The sequence below is a fragment of the Molossus molossus genome, unplaced genomic scaffold, assembly GCF_014108415.1.
Source record: "Molossus molossus isolate mMolMol1 unplaced genomic scaffold, mMolMol1.p scaffold_m16_p_9, whole genome shotgun sequence".
Taxonomy (NCBI): Eukaryota; Metazoa; Chordata; class Mammalia; order Chiroptera; family Molossidae; genus Molossus; species Molossus molossus.
Window position 1 is genome coordinate 100,467,580 of NW_023425403.1, and position 21,100 is coordinate 100,488,679.

Consider the following 21,100-nt stretch of genomic DNA (forward strand, 5'->3'; position numbering starts at 1 on the left):
TCCGGAGGCTCTAGGGAACAGTGCCGTCCTTGCCTTTCCATGCCTCCTGTGGCATTCCTTGATTTGTGGCCACTCATCCCAGTCTCTCTGCCTCTGTGGTCACACTGCATCCTGCTCTTCTTTGTGTATCTAGTCTCCCTCTGTCTGTCTCTTATAAAGACACTTGTGATGTAATTTAGGGCCCACCCAGGTAATCCAGGATAATTTCCTCCTTTCAAGAACCTTATTTTAATCACATCTATAAAAATTTTAGCATATAAACCAGCAATTTTTCATCTCATGGCACTAATTACTAAACTAATTAATAAAATTCTACACACCAAAAATATATATTTTTGCTGATCTGACAAGAAAAATAGGTATAATTTTGATTCATTCACACTGGACAGCTGTTGTGTTGACTGTTATAATTTTTTAATTTGACAATCTAAGGAAAAAGATCAGTCCTGTAACTAAATAGTCAGATATTGCAAGTTTTAAAAATTCTTGCTGCACCCTAGTGTGCTCTTGTGGCACACCAGCTGAAAATTGCTGATGTAGGGTAACATTCACAGGTTCTATGTATTGGGACGTGTTATCTTTGGGTGGCCAATATTCAGCCCACTAAAGTACCCAAAAGAAACATGGGTGGTTTTTCTTATTAATTTGATGAAGTTTTTATTAATTTTCTGAAAATTTATTTACATGGGTCAAACATCAGAACAATATAACAGTATATTTTCACCAGTCTCACTCATTTATCCTGAAAGTTTGTTTTCTCTCACTTCTTATCTACTCGTATTGCTGTTTTCTCAGTTTTAGTTTTCTTGTATGTTTTTCCCCACTGTTTATTTGCAAATAAAAACAAATATGAAAATAGGTCTTAACTACTCCTTTACAGAAAAGATTGCATACTATATGTACATTTTGCATTTTTCTTATTCACCTCATAATACATTCTGGTGGTCTCTCCATGTGTATGGATTTTTTGTATATTAAAGATGTTAAACTCTTAATTGACATTTAACATGACTATCTCCCCAAGTTTATCTATTGTTTGATTTGGTTTGCTTTTTTTGGACATATTGAAACTTTTTCATCTAGTCAGGTCTTATTTTGACTTCCATTGCTTATATGCTGAGAGATTTTTTTTTTCCTCTAAGAAAAAGTAAGATTATTTTCTATTTTGTTGTTGTTGTTGTTAATCCTCACCCAGGGATATTTTTTCCATTGATTTTTTAGAGAGAGTAGAAAGGAAGGAGAGAGGGAGGGGTGGAGAATGGAGAGTGAAGAGGGAGAAACATGATGTGAGAGAGATACATCAAGTGGTTGCCTCTCAGACATGCACCATCTGGGGCCGAGGATAGAACCTGCAACCCGGGTACGTGCTCTTGACTGGGGAATTGAACCCATAACTCTTTGGTCTGTGGGCTGGTGCTCTAACCACTGACCCAAACTGGCCAGGGCAGATTTTCTTTATGTGGGTATTATATTTCTTCTTTGATTTACTTGTAGAAATATATTTTTGGTTGCTATTTTGAATGGGAACTTTTCTGCCATTATATAAAATCAGTAAATATTTTTCTGTAGTGTGTTCTATTCTTTATTATTTTACTTTTTGATTTTCAGTCTTTGCTCAATAAAGATTTTACTTTAGCCTTAACTCTTTTTTCCAAATTGTCATTTTTCTGAAAATAATTAAATAAAACATCCTTCCTTACAGATTTTTTTTTTAATCCTCACCCAAACATTTTTCCATTTTTTGTTCAGGTAGAGTGGGAGGGAGAGAGAGGAAGAGAGAGAGAGAGAAACATCGATGTGAAAGGTACACATCGAGTGGCTGCCACCCACATGACCACCCAGTGCCGGGGACAAACTGCAACCGAGGTACCTGCCCCTAGCAGGAACCGAACCTGGGTCTCTCTGGACCGCAGTCTGACGCTCTAACCGCTGAGCCAAACCGGCCAGGGCTTTCCTTACAGATTTTTGATGCCCTTTATTATTATATTCAAGTGTCTGATTCCACAGATCTGTTTGTTTTTATATCAATATATAAAACTTATATTTTTAAGTTTTAATGTATAAGTCTTCCCTCATATGCTTATTTAAAAATACTTTTTTTAGAGAGGCAGTTCTCTTGTATTTTTAAATTTGTGTTATTGAAGTATTTGTGGATCTAGGACCTTTTAAGAATGCAGTGAAGGCCCTGGCCAGTTTGGCTCAGCGATTAGAGCGTCGGCCTGCGGTCCAGAGAGACCCGGGTTCGGTTCCTGCTAAGGGCGTGTGCCTCGGTTGCAGTTTGTCCCCGGCCCTGGTCGGTCGTGCAGGTGGCAGCCACTCGATGTGTTCCTTTCATGTCGATGTTTCTCTCTCTCTCTGTTCCTCTCTCTCCCACTCTACCTGAACAAAAAATGGAGCAATGTCCTCGGGTGAGGATAAAAAAAAAAAAAAGAATGCAGTGAAGGATAGCAAAATCTGCCCGGCAGCACCTGGAAGAGACTGTGGGTTGCTTTGGAACTCCTGCAGCTTATTTGTTTAGCTAAAGTTTTGGCCAGTTTTGTTATACTTTTTAAAGGATCAACTTTTGAGGGGCTTCCAGTCAATATGGCAGAATAGGAAAACACCATTACTTCCCATGACCATATGAAAATTACAACTAAATTACAGAACAACCATCATTGAGAACTGCCTATAGTTTAGCTAGACAGAAGTCCTATAACTAAGGGTATACAGAAGAAGCCATGTCATCTGGTGGGAGGGGCAGAAATGGAATGAACTGGTCCCATAACCATACCCACTTGTGGCAGATACAGATTGGGAAGGATATCTCAGTTGTCAAGGTCTCCCCTGAAGAACAAGGGGTTCCTGTTCTTGGAAGAGAAGTCCCCATAACTTCTGTCTGTGAAAACCAGTAGAGATTATGGCTGCTGGAGTCCCAGGCATTCTTCTTAAAAGAACCATGCTTGACTCAATTCCTCTTGGCTCCAGTGCTGGGAAGGCACCAGGAAAAGCACCAGGGACTTTTAGGAAGAACTGAATTGATTGGCTTCAGGGTTATGGCTGGAGGAACACTTTTCTCCCAGACAGAAGTGCTGTCAGAAGCTATTTTTCCTTTGTTAAGTCTTCCCCCAACCCAGCCTGCATGCTCAGGCAGGCAACAAATCTACGTATCCATCATCCTAACTAACACTATTTGCCCCATCCTAGTGATTCTCTGAGACCCTGCCCCATCTAGCTTGCTGGCCCACCCAAACCACTTCAGTTAGCTTTATCATACAAAACAGCCTGTATAGGCTCATGTTGTGGACTTTGCTAAAATCTCTCAAAGGTTTACAAACCCCAATCTAGCATCTGGCCTCAGCGTGCTCCAGACCTCTTGCTAAGCAGCCCCAAGTCCTGCACTAGTGATAGTCAGCCTCAGTTTGCAGCTTAGCCCCTTGCAGGCACAAGTGGCAATGAACTGCAAATCACTTTGTAGCTCATACCAAGTAGCCCAGGCAGCAGTTGATCTTGGCCTGCACCAGAGTCAAGAGGCTTCAGAACCAACATATATGGTGGTCAGCTTCATATCATACAAGAGCACCACCCAACCACCTCCACAAATGATACAACCAAAGGGCAGACTTGGCAGGTACCAGAGCCCCTGCTCTGTAGGGTCAGCCCCTGCACAGCACACCTTCACCATAGTCATTGCCTGTCCTCATAGCCAATCAGCCTGAGGGTCAATCCTCTCATTGACATATGAACAGCAGTCAAGGCTTAACAACAAAAGGACACATATAGTCCACACAAGGGACATACCTGAAGCACTCAGCTCAGGTGATCAGGAAGTCTGCACCACTGGGCCCTTACATAAAAATGGACAGCTACTACATAAGGCCATTGTAACAAGACTGGAAGATGTATAAGCTCTGCCTAATAATAGAAACAAACACAGGGAGGCAGCCAAATTGAGGGGACAGAAACATTCCAAATGAAAGAACAGAACAGAAGTCCAGAAAAAGAACTAAACAAAATGGAGACAGTTTACCAGATGCAGAGTTCAAAGCCCTGGTTATAAGGATGCTCAGTGATCTCAGTGAGAACTTCAATAAAGAGATAGGAAACATAAAAATGGAAATAGAAAACATGAAAAAGAACTAAGCAGAAAAGAAGAATACAGTAACTAAAATGAAGACTACATTAGAGGGAATCAACAGTAGATTACATGAAGCTGTGAATTGAATCAGCAATTTGAAAGACATGGTAGCAGAAAACACCCAATCAGAACAGTAAAAAGAAACAAGAATTTAAAAAAATGAGGCTAGTTTAAAAGACTCCTGGGACAACATCAAGCATAACAACATTTGCATCATAGAGAACAGAAAGAGAAGAGAGAGACCAAAGGATTGAAAACCTATTTGAAGAAATAATGAATGACAGAAAACTTCCTTAACCTGATGAAGTCAGTAGATATATAAGCCAGGAAATACAGAATCCCACTCAAGGTGAACCCAGAGAGGCCCACACCAAGACACATAATTAAAATGCCAAAGATTAAAGACAAAGAGCAAGTCTTAAAAGCAGCAAGAGAAAAGCAGTTAGTTACCTACCAGGAAACTCCCAATAAGATTGTCAGTTGATTTCTTATCAGAAACTGTGCAGGCCAGAAGGGATTGGCATGAAATACTCAAAGTGATGAAAAGTCAAGACCTATAACCAAGGTTACTCTCCTCAGCAAAGCTATCATTTAGAATTGAAGCACAAAGACCAACGCTCTGATTCACGCTGGGTGCTGAGCCTTGAGACCCGGTTGCCTGGCCCCAAGCGCATGCCTCCAAGCCCTGGGGTGTCCACGCAGTAGCGCCCTGCCCCCTGAAGCCTCAGCCACATGCGAGCCACAGGCCCAGACATGCGGGCTTCGCTCAGCTGGGTCACCGAGTTTGGGCCTGATGCCCGGAGTCTCTCAAAAGCCGTGAACCAGCAGGAGTTAGTCAGAGCTCTGGCCACCTTCCTCAAAAAGTCTGGGAAGCTGAAAGTCCCTGAATAAGTCCCTGAAGCTGAAAGTCCCTGAATGGGTGGACACTGTCAAGCTGGCCAAGCATAAAGAGCTGTCTCCCTACGATGAGAATTGGTTCTACACACGAGTTGCTTCCACAGCACAGCACCTGCACCTCCTTGGCGGCGCTGGGATTGACTCCATGACCAACATCTATGGAGGACGGCAGAGAAATGGTGCCATGCCCAGCCACTTTAGCAGAGGCTCCAAGCGTGTGGCCCACTGGGTCCTGCAAGCCCTGGAGGGGCTGAAAATGGTGGGAAAGGACCAGGATGGGGGCCGCAAACTGACGCCTCAGGGACAGAGAGATCTGGACAGAATTGCGGGACAGGTGGCAGTTGCCAACAAGAAGCATTAGAACAAATGCTAGGTTAATAAATTGCCTCATTCATTAAAAAAAAAAAATAGAATTGAAGCACAGATAATGAGCTTCACAGGCAAGATAAGCTAAAGGAGTTCATCACCATCAAACTAGTAGTACAAAAAATATTAAAGGGACTTCTAGAAGAAAAAAAGATTTAAAATGTGAATAATAAAATGGCAATAATTACCTATCAGCAATTACTTTAAATGTAAATTGATTAAATGCTCCTATCAAAAGGCATAGGTAGGGTGGCCAAATGGATAGGAAAACAAGACCCTTAGAGGTGATGCCACTGGACCCTACAGGACACCTATTACAATAGGCCACCCTATGAAGCCTAGGAGACATAGCAGTTCTGCCTAATACATAGAAACAAACACAGGGAAGCAGCCAGAATGAGGAGACAAAGAAACATGTCTCAAATGAGAGGGAAAAAAAATGAAACAAAACTCCAGGAAAGAGAATGAAACGAAATGGAGATAAGCAATCAATCAGATGCACAGTTCAAAACACTGCTTATAAGGATGCTCAAGGAACTTAGTGAGAACTTAAAGGAAGTGAATGAGAACTTCAAGGAACATAGTGAGAACATCAACAACATAAAGAAGGACCAGTCAGAAATGAAGGATACACTAACTGAAATAAAGAATAATTTACAGCCCTGGCCAGTTTGTCTCAGCGGTTAGAGCGTTGGCCTGCGGTCCAGAGAGACCTGGGTTTGGTTCCCGCTAAGGGCAGGAACCGCAGTTGCAGTTTGTACCGGCCCTGGTTGGGTCGTGTAGGAGGCAGCCACGTGATGTGTCCCTTTCATGTTGATGTTTCTCTCTCTTTCTCTCTGACTCCCTCTCTCCCTCCTGCTCTATCTCAAGATAAATGCAAATAATAATAATAATTATAATGATAATTTACAGGGAATCAATAGTAGAACAGGCGAAGCCAAGAAGCAAACCATTGATTTGGAATATAAGGAAGCAAAAAACACCCAATCAGAACAGCAAAAAGAGCCCAGCCAGTGTGGCTCAGTGGTTGAGCATCGACTCATGCACCAAGAGGTTACCAGTTTGATTCCCAGTCAGGGCACATGCCCAGGTTGTGGGCCAAATTCCCCGTGGGGCAGGGGGCATACAGAAGGTAGCCAGTCATTGTTCTCTCTCATCGATGTTTCTATCTCTTCCTCTCCCTTCCTCTTACTCTAAAATCAGTAAAGAAAAAAAAAAACAACAAAAAGAAAAAGAATTTTATATATATTTTTTTTTTTCTTAATTTTTTTTATCCTCACCCGAGGATATTTTTCCATTTTTTGTACAGATAGAGTGGGAGGGAGAGAGAGGAAGGGAGAGAGAGAGAGAGAAACATCGACGTGAAGGGACACATCGAGTGGCTGCCACCCACACGACCAACCAGGGCCGGGGACAAACTGCAACCAAAGTACGTGCCCTTAGCGGGAACCGAACCCGGGTCTCTCCAGACCGCAGGCCGACGCTCTAACCGCTGAACCAAACCGGCCAGGGCAAGAAAAAGAATTTTAAAAAGTGAGGATAGTGTAAGGAGCTTCTAGAACAACTTCAGATGTAACAACATTTGCATCATGGGGTTGCCAAAAGGAGAAGAGAAAGAACAAGAAATTGAAAACATAATGACAGAAAACTTCTCTAACTTGGTGAAGGAAACAGATATACAAGTCCAGGAAGCACAAGTCCCAAATAAGATGAACCCCAAGAGGCCCTCACCAAGACACATCATCATCATCATCAAAATGCAAAAAATTCAAGACAAAGAGAGAATCTTAAAAGCAGCAAGAGTTACCTTAAAAGCATTTAGTTACCTACAAGGGAGCTCCCATAAGAATGTTGGCTGATTTCTCAAAAGAAACTTTGCAGGCCAGAAGGAAGTGGCACAAAATATTGACAGTGATGAAAAGCAAGGATTACAACCAAGATTACTCTATCCTGAAAAGGTATCATTTAGAATCGATGGACATACAGAGTTTCCCAGACAAGAAAAAGCTAAAGGAGTTCATCACCACCAAACTAGTATTATATGTAATATTGAAGGGTCTTCTTGAAGAAGAAGAAGAGGAAGAGGAAGAGAAAGGAAATATGACCAATAAAATGGCAATAAATACATATCTATCAACAATTGAATCTACAAACCAAATAAACAAGCAGAACAGAAACAGAGGCATAGATACAAATAATTTTTTTTTGGTTGCCAGACTGGAGGGGGCTTTGAGGGATGGATGAAAAAGGTGAATGCATTAAGAAGTACAAATTGGTTGTTAGAGTGACGAACCTCAAAGGGAAGGGGTGGGGTGGGGTGGGAAAAGATAAACCAAAGAATTTTTATGTTATATATGCATAACCAATGGACACGACAATAGTGTGGGGAAGGCAAGAGATGGGTGGAAGCAGGGAGGAAGGAGTCAATGGGGCCAAAAATGGGGGACATCTGTAATACATTCAATAGTAAAGATAAGTTTAAAAAGAAAACAAGACCCTTACATATACTGCCTGTAAATATATTCAGTCAAAAGACAGCCACAGACTGAAAATAAAGGGATGGAAAGAGACATTTTGTGAAAATGGAAACAAAAAATCTGGGGTAACAGTACTTATACCAGACATAATAGACTTTAAAACAAAGGCTATAAGAGACAGAGAAGACCCAACAATTATACTTCTGAGTATTTATCTGAAGAAACCTAAAACACAAATTCTAAAAGACATATACATCCTTATGTTCATTGCAGCATTATTTACAATAGCCTATGTATGTTAGCAACCAAAGTGTCCATCAGTGGATGATTGGATAAAGAAGTGGTGCATATATACAATGCAATATGCCTCAGCCTTCAAAAAGAATGAAATCTTGCCATTTGCAACAAGTTGGATGGACCTGGAGGGTATTCTTCTGAGTGAAGTCAGACATTGTAAGACAAATGCCATATGACTTCACTTATATGTATAATCTAAAAAATGAACAAAATAGAGATAAACACAGATACAGAGGACATTTTGATGGTTGCCAGATTGGAGGGGCGCTGGAGGGATGGATACAAAAGGAGGAGGGATAAAGGAGTACAAATTGGTAGTTACAAAATAGTCATGGGGATGCTAAAGTATAGCATGGGGAATATAGTCAGTAATGTAATAACTTTATGGTATCAAATAGGTACTAGATTTATTAGGATGACCACTTTGTAAGTTATATAAATATCTAATCACTGTGTTGTACACCTGAAACTATAATATTGTATGTCAGCTGTACCTGAAAAATAAAATGTTATTAAAAACAAGAATGTAGTGAAAATTGCATGAAAGTAAGTACCTTCAGCCAGGGAAACTGCTCTAGTGTTCCCATGGGAGCACAGGTACTATATTTCATTCAGTCTAGAGGTTCAAAAACTCCTTGAAAACTTTGGTGTGATTTTGGTACTTGTATGTCATATTACTACTATTTCTAGGCAACCTATGGAATCCTTTTGTTAGATTTCAAAATAATTATGCAGGAATGTTATTGGGATTGCATTAATCCTATAAAATGTTGGAGGTGGGGCCCTGGCCAGTTTGGCTCAGCGGTTAGAGCGTCGGCCTGCGGTCCAGAGAGACCCGGGTTCGGTTTCCGCTAAGGGTACGTACTTTGGTTGCAGTTTGTCCCCGGCCCTGGTTGGTCGTGCGGGTGGCAGCTACTCGATGTGTCCCTTCATGTCGATGTTTCTCTCTCTCTCTCCTTCCTCTCTCTCTCTCCCATTCTATCTGTACAAAAAATGGAAAAATATCCTCGGGTGAGGATAAAAAAATAAATAAAAAATTGTTGGGGGTGGGGATTAACATCTTGGTAATAGTCAGTTTTTCCAACTAGAAATAAATTACTTTTCCATTTATACAAGTTTTGATTTATAAGACAAGTTAATTTTTCAGATTTCAGATATAAGTGAACCCATATGGTATTTGTCTTTTTCTGCTTAACTTATTTCACTTAGCATAATACTCTTTAGATCTACCCATGTTGTCCCAAATGGCAAGGTTTCATTCCTTTTATTGCTGCGTAATCCAGTGTGTGTGTGTGTGTACATTTATCCATTCATCTATTGATGGACACCTAAGTTGCTGCCATATCTTGGCTGTTATAAATAATGCTGCAATGAACATAAGAATGCCTATTTGTTTTTGAATTAGTGTTCTTTTCTTTAGATAAATACCCAGACATGGGATTGCTGGGATGTTATGCTATATCTGTTTTTAGTTTTTGGAGGAATCTCCGTTCTGTTTTTCGTATAGGGCTACACCAATTTTCAGTTCTGCCAACTGTGCACAAGGTTTTACTTTTCTCCACATTCTCACCAATACCTGTTATTTGTGGACTTTTTTATAATATCCATTCTGACTGGTGTGAGGTGGCATCTCATTGTGGTTTTGATTTGCATTTCCCTGATGATTAGTAATGTTGAGCATCTTACATGTCCATTGGCCATCTGTATGTCTTCTTTGGGGAAATGTCTCTTCATGTCTTCTCATTTTTTGATTGGATTGTTTATTTATTTTTTTGTTACTGAGTTGTATGACTTTTTAAAATAATTTGGATATCAACCCCTTATTGGATCTATCACTTGCGAATATATTGTCCTAGTCAGTAGGTTGCCTTTTTGTTTCATTGAAAGTTTTTTTCACTGTGCAGAATCATTTTAGTTTGATGTAGTCTCATTTGTTCATTTTTGCTTTTGTTTCCTTTGTCCAAGGGAATGTGTCCAAAAAGATACTACTTAGACTGATGTCAGATAGTTTACTTTCTATGTTTTCTTCTGGGGGTTTTATGGTTGGGCCTTACTTTTAAGTCTTTAACTCATTTTGAGTTTATTTTTGTATATGGTTTTAAAGAGTGGTCCAGTTTTTTGTGTGTGTTTTGTTTTTTCACATTTTCTGTCCAGTTCTCCCAACACCACTTGTTGAAGAGACTGTTGTTACTTCAGTATATGTTTTTGCCACCTTTGTTGACCATATAAATGAGCATCTATTTCTGGGTTTTCTGTTCTGTTCCATTGATCTATGCGTCTCTTTTTGTGCCAGTACTATACAGTTTAGATTAATAACAGCTTTGTAGTATGTTTGAGATCAGTGAGCGTGATACCTCCAACTTTGCTCTTATTTCTCAAGATTGCTTTGGCTGTTTGGGGTCTTTTGTAGTTCTATATAAATTTTTGGATTATTTGTTCTAGTTCTAAGAATGATATTGGCATTTTTATTGAAATTGCATTGAATATGTAAATTGGTTTGGGTTTTATGGTCATTTTAAGAATATTAGTTCTTCCTATCCTTGAGTACATTATATCCTTTCATTTTTTTGTGTCCTTTTCAATTTCTTTCTTCAGTGTCTTATAGATTTCAGAGAAGAGGTCTTTCACCTAATTGGTTAAGTTTATTCCTAGGTATTTTATTCTTTTTGATGCAATTTTTGATGGGATTGTTTTCTTTTCTCCGTCTGATTGTTTGTTTTTAGTGTATAAGGAACCTGAGAGTTTCTGTATATTAATTTTTAATCCTGTTACTTTACTGAATTCTTTTATTCTATTACTATATTTGGTGGATTCTTTTGTGTTTTCTATATATAATATCATTTCATCTGCAAATAGTGATAGTTTTACTTTTTTATTTTTGTATTTTTTTTTTTTTTTATTTTAGAGAGAGAGAGGAAGGGAGAGAGAGAGAGAGATAGAAACATCTATGGAGAGAACATCGATTGGCCACCTGCTGCGCCCCCCCACTGGGGATTGGGCCCACAACCTGGGCACGTGCTCTGACCAGGAATCAAACTGGTGACCTCTTGGTGCATGGGTGCATTGCTCAACCACTGAGCCACACCGGCCAGGTACAATAGCATTAATTTAATATGATAGGTGATGTTTTGCTAAGTTACTGTTTACTGTGAATATGGTATTGTATGGACTACCCCCCCCCAACTTTTTTTTTTCTTTTATCCTCACCTGAGGACATATTTCCTTTTTTTGTTCAGACAGAGTGGGAGGGAGAGAGAGGAAAAGAGAGAGGGAGAGAGAGAGAGAGAGAAACATCGACATGAAAGGGACACATCGAGTGGCTGCCTCCCGCAGGACCCAACCAGGGCCAAGGACAAACTGCAACCGAGGCACGTGGCCTTAACGGGAACCGAACCTGGGTCTCTCTGGACCGCAGGCCAATGCTCTAACCGCTGAGCCAAACCAGCCAGGGCCCCCCTAGCTTTTTGATACAGAAATAAAACAGTACAAGGAACTTCCATATATCTTTTACTCAGAATCACCAGTCATTTATATTTGCCTTATTTATTTTATCCTTTCTTCTTCATACTGTATATATGTGTGAAAATATGTTTTTATAATCATTTGAGTGTTAAGTTGGAGACATTGTTCTTCTTTACTCCTTAATATTTTGGTATCTAAAAACACTTCCATATAACCTCAGTACATTTATAAAAAAAAGGAAATTTAACATCGACATAATATTATTATCTAATCCACAGTACTTGTGCAAAATGTGGACAAGTGTCCCAGTATGTCCTTTATATGCCTCCCCACCTCCTGGTCCAGGATCCTAGCTCAGTGTCACACATTTAATTTAGTTACCATTTCTGTTTGACCTTAAGCAGTGCCTCACTTTTGCTTTGTTTCTTGGCCTTAACACATACACAATATTTGTATTTGTTTTTGTAGAGAAGGGATCATTTATTTCATAGAATGTTCTTGAGTTTTGGTTTCTCTGTCTGATGTTTCTTCGTGTGTTTTTTTTTTTTCCTTCATAGTGCATTATACCAGGAGGCACATTATGTTGGTTTGTTCCAATATTGATTGTGTTAACTTGGGTCACTTGGTTTAGGTAGTGTCCATCAGATTTTTGATTATAGAATCACTATTTTTTACTTTATAATTATTAGGAATTTTGTGGGGAAATGTTTTGAGACTATGTTCCTCATCAAATTTTTACCCATTAGTTTTGTCATTTACTGATGATTTTCATCATTCCTTCTCTCTTTACTAGTTGGCACTGTATTGTAAAAGAGAGCTTTCCCTTCTTCCCCATTTGTTTATTTATTTATTTGTTAGTATCAAAATGGGCTTATGGATTCCTGTTTTGTTTAATAAGTTTAGTACAATTTTTATCACTCAGATTATCTCAGATATGGCCAGTAGAAGCACTTATACACTGGCTCCTGTGGCCTCTTTTTTTATTTTAAGTTTTAATTTTGGAATAATTATAGACCACAGAAAGTTGTAAAAATAGTGTAAAGAATCTCATTTTCCCTTCACCTTGCTTTGTCCAATGGTGACATCTTATATAGCTGTGTATATCCAAGCAGTTTATTGATATTGGTAGATTATCGTTACCTAGACTGAACACCTTATTCATTTTTCACCATTTTTTAAAAACCTTCAATCATTTGTGTGTTCATGTATGCTCAGTGGTTAGAGCATTGACTCGTGCACTGAAAGGTCACGGGTTTGATTCCCAGTCAAAGGCACATAAATGCAGGTTTGATCCCCAGCTCTATTCGGGGCACATGAGATAGAAAACCAATCTATGTGTCTTTCTCACAGTGATGTTTCTCTTTTTCTCTCTCCCCCTTCCTCCCACTCTCTCTCTAAAAAAAAAAAAAAAAAAGAGACAATGGAAAAATATCCTCTGGTGAGGATTAACAACAACAAAATAGCCACAGGTCAAATCTGGCCCTTGGCCTCAGTTTCCTGATCTCTGGTTTAAACAGACAATGCTTTCCATGAGTTATGCTCTATAGAAAGAGAAGAGTAAGAGGGCTGTAAGGGCTAAAATACTTTCTCTTTATTTTAAGTTGGAGGAAAGGATAGCATTTTTTGCACGTTTGATTTAGCCTATAAAAAGGGGGAGGATTTAGAATGCAGGAAAACAGAATTGCTGGAACAATGTCTTTGAGAAGGTAAGAGGGAATAGAATCTAGGGCCCAGGTGAAGGGTTTAGCCAGGAGCATTGACAGTTAATTGGTAATTTAAAAAATATTTCAATGTTTTTGAGGTTTTTCTTTTTCTTTATTCTTCATCTATTGCCTAGGAAATATGTAGAACCATTAACTTTGGGGCAGTTTCAATTCCCAAATTCTCCTTTTCAAGAAACAATTTGAATTAATTGTAAACATATATTGAAATATTTTCAATAAAGTAACCAATGTGTTTTCCCCAAAAACTAAAGCATGTTTGGTTATTGGATAGTTTATTGTGTCTGTCTTGAAATTAAGATCATTTTCTTTTTTTTCTTCAAAGTGCTGTGTATGGATGCAAAGATCAATTTTGATTCTAATTCAGCTTATCGCCAGAAGAAAATCTTTGATCTTCAGGACTGGACCCAGGAAGATGAAAGGGACAAAGATGCAGCTAAGGCAGACATCAACTACATTGGCCTAGATGGGAATATAGGCTGTCTAGGTACCATGTGTTTTTATGTTAGAATTGGATTGGCTAAGCTTAGTTTATTTTCTTTGTGTTTGTTGCTTATACAAATCATTTTCCCCTCTTGATAGTAAATGGTGCTGGTTTGGCTATGGCCACAATGGATATCATAAAACTTCATGGAGGGACTCCAGCCAACTTTCTTGATGTTGGTGGTGGTGCCACAGTCCATCAAGTAACAGAAGCATTTAAGCTTATCACTTCAGATAAAAAGGTAAGGACAAGGTTTATGTTTTAGAATTTGAATGGTGAGAAGTGACTTGATTAATTAGTCCTCACCCGAGGACATTTTTGTGTTTATCTTCAGATAGAGCAGGAGGGAGAGAGGGAGAAAGAGAGAGAGAGAGAGAGACATCGATGTGAGAGAGACACATCGAGTGGTTGCACAACCACACAACCCAACCAGGGCCGGGGACAATCTGCAACCAAGGTATGTGCCCTTAGCGGGAACCGAACCTGGGACTCTCCGGTCCACAGGCCAATGTTCTAACCGCTGAGCCAAACCGGCCAGGGCGTGACTTGATTAATTAGTAGATGTGATTATTATACTATTTGAGCATTAAAATTTAAAATTCCTCCATTGTTTGAAAACATTTGCTGAAGTCAATGCAATAAAAGTTAACTATAGGAAAAGAAAAAGTTGCCCATTGCAATTTAGAAAACAAGATGAAGAAATATTAGATTGTATTACATAATATAAATGGTAGTGATTGGCATGGACTGCATTCCTATGGAAAATATTCCTAAAGTTGTTAGTTAACCACAGAAACCCAGAAATCTGAAAAGTCTATAAAGCTAAAAAGATGAATATACAAATCATCTTTATTTTATCCAGAGATAACTTTTGTTACTATTGATTTTATCTACTTTCTTCAAGACTTACTAATGATAGTATATTTCACACACACACACACATTCACACATACTATATATATTTCTTCTAGAAACAGCTGTATTAAGCTAAAATGTACATACCATATAGTTCAACCATGCATACATATATCTGTATATTTTGAGTCTTTTATTTTCGCTGACATATTATTGGTACTTTGCATTTATTAAGATATTCTTCTAAAACACCATTCTAATGTCTGCATAATCTGCATATGTGGATATGCCAATTATGACTTTATAAGTGATTATCAAAACACAAGGGATGTGAAGCATCATTATCCAAAAGACATACATATTGCCAATCACCAGATACTTTTTAAGGAGTATATCTACTATGTGGCCAATGTGGGTTTTTGTGTGGCTTATGGGAAAATAAGATAATGGCCTCCCTGGAACTAGTCTTAACTGAATTAAGACTGAGAATTCCTCATTGGTAGGGATCATATCTTACTCATTGTTGCCTCTTTAGTGGCTGGCATAATGCTCAGTACATGTAAAGGTCATTAATAAATATTTATTATTGATGATGCTGACAGTGTACATTTTTATTTGTTATATTAGACTCAAGAATTGTTTGAAAAATTGCTTTGCTGGTGTTTCACTTTGAGCTTATAGGCTTATTTGCCATATTCAATTTTATAAAGAGAATTAAACTAAAATGAGACACAAAGTGTGTTTTATTCCCCTTGTTGAATAATATATTTTTAAAAGTAAACAAATTTTGTTGGGACTATATTTCTATAGCTTCTTCTGGCATAAACTCTAAAAGCAGAGGATTATGTAATTGTCTAACTGTTGAGTCCTTACTAGGGTGAACTAGAATTCTGGTTACATTTTTAGGCATGGCTTTTAGGCCAACGTGAAAGAATGAATACATGCATATGAAGCATTCCAGTGTTGGGGATTGACATTAAGGGCATTGGAGTTGGAAACAGTCCGAGAGCCAGGGGTAACTATGTGGATAGCTTTGAAGTAGCTGTATACATATATTTTTTTATTGGACACAGTACTTGGATTTGGGAATACATAGTCCCTTCCCTCAAGGCATTTATAGTCTGACTGGGGTGATAAACTCAATGCAGTGCTGTGAAAGAAAAGAAGACAGCCAGTAACTAGGAGAATCACAGTGGCCTTCACAACAGATGTTACCTTGAGCTGTCTCGAGAATTGAATAAATTATTCAAAGGCAGGGAGTTCAGAGAGGACCACTTTGTTTATGAAATGATAAGGTGCTTTTATATAAGAATAGCATTCTTGGGATGGATGATAAGAGATAATGTTGACAAACTGAGTCCATATTTTGAAAATCCCTGTATCCCTGTATCTATTGTTAAGGAGTTTGGAATTTAACCCCCTTACTCCTGTGTGTGTGTGTGTGTGTGTGTGTGTGTGTGTGTGTGTGTGTGTGTGTATTTATTCCTTTATTTCTTTATTTTCTTAAACAGGGTAACTCTGCTAGTAGAGGGTGAAATGGAGAAGAGGGAGGTACTGGTAGGGGAGATCAATTTGGTTGTTATACCTGTTTGTCCAAAAAGATGAAGAAGTCCCTGACAGAGGGAATATAGCGCCTTTAAGAATATAGCAAAGACATTTAGAGGCATTTCTGAGATGGAATAATTAAATTAATTTATCTTCTCTTTTGGGGCCTAGGGGGTCACATGGAGAGAGCTTAGTCAGATTAACCAATTGGGTTGGTTAGGACTTATGGCTGGGGGCAATCATTGGGTGGTGATGATGCCCTGTGTGCCATCAGTGGTATTTCTGAATGAATTTTGTGTTGTGGGCACTATATCTAGTTGACAGTTGTAAAGATTGTATTTCCTGTAATGGTTGGATATATATTTGAGAGTCCTCAATATACCACGAAAAGTTGAAGTGTTAGGAGTTAGTGATGTGACTCATGTGAGTGACATGAGGAAACCAAGAATGGAACCTAGCTCTTCACCTTCACCTCTCCTCAGTGTTGAAGGATTGAATAAAGAAGGAGAGACAAAAGAGAATAATAAAAGAGAGAGAACAAACTGACAGAGATAATTGCAGATCAGGAGAGAGTGGTGATACTAAAGGCCAGGGCAGAGAGTTTGAGAATTAAGTGGATGGGCAACAGTGTCAGATGTTGCAGGAGCAATCAAGAAGAGTAAGTACTTACTAAGTAACATAGTGAGAATAATAGTGGAGAGGTTAGTGGCTTTCGGTCAGGTTGTAATGGATTGAGTTGTGATTGGGAATTGAGGGAGTGGAGACACCAGGAGAGATTACTTTTTCAGGATGTGTGTTTTTTATGAAGACACAGAAGGACGTAGTACTTGCTAGCAGTTAAATGGAAGTAGGGTTGAGGAGACCTGTGCAGTGTATGTTTGCGTCCTTGTTTGTGTAGAAGACCAGGAACATGAGCTATTTCTAGCTGGATGGAGGTGTTATTGGAGAAAGGAATGTAATATATTAAAAGCAAAGTGGGATAGGGGGCTAACAAAGAGGGTGAAAGGTATTTGCTGATGAATCATTATTATACTGCTGTTCAGTTTATGCTGGTGTTTCAGGGTGGTTTTTTGTTTGTGTGTTTTTACAGTTTTGCATTCTCTTAAAGTTGGAATGGATAAACTAATAGGCTAGAAACAACCAAGGATGCATTATTTGAATTGGGAGGCAGAGGAGGACTTGGTGTGAGAGAACTGAGTGTGCGCATGACATTATCATTGAATTGCTCAGCCATAGGTTTCAGGCTCTAGAGTGGAGAAAATCTTGTCAGTAGAGAGCTGATAGACCCAGAGATTAGAAAAGGGTTGAGAGTCTAAAGACTTGTAAGAGAAAAAGATTGGGTTTGATAGAGTTAGAGATGAAAGGAATTAAAAGTGAAAGAGGAGGCTGAGCAGAGAGAGATTTACACATTTGATATTCTAGAGATTCTCTTTCTGGTCAAGGATTTGTCCTTGATAGTAATTAGTTGAAATGAACTGGAGGTAACAGTAACTTTAAGGCTAGAGTGTTAGATGATGCCCTGTGGTGCATATTGTAGCCGTCTAGAATGAGGTGGGAAGGAGAAAGATAAGAAGGTGCCAGAGTCCACTGTGAATTCTAGTCCATTATAATTTCTAGACCTTCATTTCTAGAAATAATAGTGGTAAAGATAAGGAACGTGTAGTATAGTTCAGTGTGTCTCAACCATTTTTCATGTCATTCACAGAAAATATTTCAATAGGGCCTAGAAGATTGATGGAGACGGTTGCTTGTGATCAGAGCCCACTAGAGGCCACTATCCCAGAGACAACAGCTGTCCCAGAATCTTTCTAGTTGCCCTAAGGGTTGAGGGGGACAATATCTTGGCGTGTCTATAAGTTATTTGTATTGCACTGGCTGAGAAGCTCTGGTGTAGCTGAATGAACTACATATTTCAATTAAGATGTTCCAAAGTAGCAACAATAAAATAATCTCATTATGAAAAAAAAAAAGAAAAGTAAAAAATATTTTTTGGGGGTAAAAGATAGAACAATGATTCAGGTTATCAGTGTGATAATGAAGAAATACCAAACCAAACCTCAGGCCCTGAGGTTTGGACATGATGTGTAGCTAGTAGTGGGCATACGGAAATTGAGTGATTTTGAAGGCCTGATTTGTGTGAAGAGTTTTGTTGATTTGGTAGGGATAAGTGAAGAGATAGTTAATGAACCTAAGTGGGAGATCTTGTATATGACTGTCTCACAACATGATCTGGGATATCATGTTGGTGAATGGCCACATTTAATAGGAAACAAGTAAAAGATTCAGGTCTTATTCATATGGGACAGAAGAGAAGAGAATATGAACTACAGGTATTGCTGATTTGACTGAAAATGGTTCCATGGAATTAATTTTTATCATAAGGTACAAATACTAGTGTTTTCTTGGGAAGGAAGGGAACACACTCATTTCTTTATGTTTTAATCTACCAAAAACATTTTATTCACAGGTACTGGCTATTCTGGTTAACATTTTTGGAGGAATCATGAGATGTGATGTTATTGCACAGGGTATAGTCATGGCAGTAAAGGATTTAGATATTAAAATACCTATTGTGGTACGGTTACAAGGTGAGTGTGACATATATCTTGCAATTGTTTTATGAACCCTAATTGCTTAAAAATTTACTATTCCAAGGAGTTTAGTTCTTTTAAAATGTAGTTTTCAAGTAGCTGTATCTTTTAAATGAAAGTATTACATAATAGGAAATTTTTTTAAAACATGGCATTAAAAAATTTCTAATGTTGGGGCAGAATTGCTTGTAGTTTTGCTCGGTATGATCTGACACATTATTTATTTGTTGTGATTTGTCTTAAATTCTGACCTGCCTGAATTGCCATAGATATGGTAAGGCACAGTATCGCATGAGGTAACTAGGTTTTTAAAGTATTTTCTTTGGTTTAGAGCATTTATTATGTTAAATGATGAAAAACTCTTATGTTGAAATTTCATACTTGTGTATGGTAACAAACATTTTTAATGATTTTGTGTAGATATTTAAAGCATCTTTATATTTGCATAACTCATTTTCAGGTACACGAGTTGATGATGCTAAGGCACTGATAACAGACAGTGGACTTAAAATTCTTGCTTGTGATGACTTGGATGAAGCTGCTAAAATGGTAATATCGCTAATAATGTGTTTCAGCTAAATAGAGTAAAATATCATCTCCTAGACCCAAACTCCTATCCCAGTATTGTAAGTTAAGATTGTGCATTATTTTTTTTTAAAAAACAAACTTACTTAGATGTGGTTTTCATTGTAATTATACCAATCACCCATCTTTTTTTTTTTTTTTTTTATGAATTTTTATTTTTTTGTTACAGATATTTTACCTTTTTACCCCATTGGCACCCCCCACCCCACCCCCCCCTCCACCCTGTCCCCGGCTTAGTTGTCCATGTCCATTGGTCATGCATACATGCATATAAGTTCTGTGGTTTATCTCTTCCCACCCCCCCACCCCCCATCCCCTCTTCTGAGGGATGTCAGTCTGTGCCCTACTTCCATGTGTCTGGGTCTACTGTATTCCTCAGACTGTTATGTTCATTATATTCCGTATATAAGTGAGATCATGTGGTATTTGTCTTTTTCTGCTTGGCTTCTTTCACTTAGGATAATACTTTCCAGGTCCCTCCATGTCGTCTCAAAGAAAGAGATCTTTCTTTCTTACCGCTGCATAGTACTCCATGGTGTATATGTACCACAGCTTTTTTATCCATTCGTCTACTGGCAATCACCCATCTTAAACCATTATCAACTCATGCCTAATCATTTCATCTCTATTCTTTCTCACTTTCTTCTTTGCCCATGATTATTTAGAAGCAAGCCTTATATCATTTGATACATATAATCATGTATCTATAAAAGATAAAGGTATTGATAATGATATACAGGAATTGTTATTTGTTTCAGGTGGGATGGTGGCATTATGTTTATATTTTATAAAAAAGAATCCAGACCTGGCCGGTTTGGCTCAGCGGTTAGTGTTTGCCTGCGGTCCAGAGGGACCCAGGTTGGGTTCCCGCTAAGGACATGTACCTTGGTTGCAGTTTGTCCCCAGCCCTGGTTGGGTTGTGGGCGTGACAGCCACTCTGTGTGTTCCTTTCACGTCGATGTTTCTCTCTCTCCCTCCCACTCTATTGGAACATAAAATGGAAAAATGTCCTCAGATGAGGATAAAAAATAAAATAAAAAAGAATCTAGTCAGTGTTGAAATTTTTGTGATTTTCTCAAATTTATTTTGTCTAGGTTCATCATTAGAATTAGGATCGAAATAAGTCTGTGCATTGCAGCTCATTAATGTGTTACTAAGTTTCAGCTAATCTATGGAGTCACCTTTGTTTTCTCTTTCTTTTTTTTTAATCATCCTCACCCGAGGACTTTTTTTTTTTTTTTTTCATTTTTTGTTTTAGGTAGAGTGGGAGGGAGAGAGAGGAAGAGAGAGAGAGAAACACCGATGTGAAAGGAACACATCGAGTGGTCGCCACCCACACAACCAACCAGGGCCGGGGACAAACTGCAACCGAGGTACATGCCCTTAGCGGGAACCGAACCCGGGTCTCTCCGGACCACAGGCCGATGCTCTAACCGCTGAGCCAAACCGGCCAGGGCTGTTTTCTCTTTCTTTTCTGGAGTATATTTGTTGAAAAATACAAGTTGATGGTCTTGTAGTGTTTCCTGTCATTGGAATATTAAATGATTCTATCCCTGGGGTGTCCTCCACCCCTGTATTTCCTGTAAGTTGGTAGTTTGGGTCTATAGGTTTGATCATATATGTATGTATTTGATTTGGGGAAGCAGGGAGCAATGTCTTCTAATTTGCTGATGAGTGATTCTTGGTGTTATGTAATACCATAT

The 21,100-nt window shown here is 38.7% G+C and overlaps 2 protein-coding genes across 3 annotated transcripts in view; both read left to right on the forward strand.

Moving 5' to 3' along the window:
- Window positions 1-21,100, forward strand: part of SUCLA2 (succinate-CoA ligase ADP-forming subunit beta) — a 90,168-nt gene that overhangs the window by 61,252 nt on the left and 7,816 nt on the right. For both annotated transcript variants that reach the window (XM_036249910.1, XM_036249911.1), the window contains exons 7-10: window positions 13,663-13,824; window positions 13,920-14,062; window positions 18,689-18,809; window positions 19,273-19,361. In XM_036249910.1, coding sequence (XP_036105803.1) covers window positions 13,663-13,824; window positions 13,920-14,062; window positions 18,689-18,809; window positions 19,273-19,361 — 515 coding nt within the window. The remainder of the gene's footprint in view (window positions 1-13,662; window positions 13,825-13,919; window positions 14,063-18,688; window positions 18,810-19,272; window positions 19,362-21,100) is intronic.
- LOC118622975 (40S ribosomal protein S19-like) lies at window positions 4,871-5,375 on the forward strand. The gene is given in 2 exon segments (XM_036250549.1): window positions 4,871-4,987; window positions 4,989-5,375. Coding segments are annotated over 2 exon segments (504 nt in total).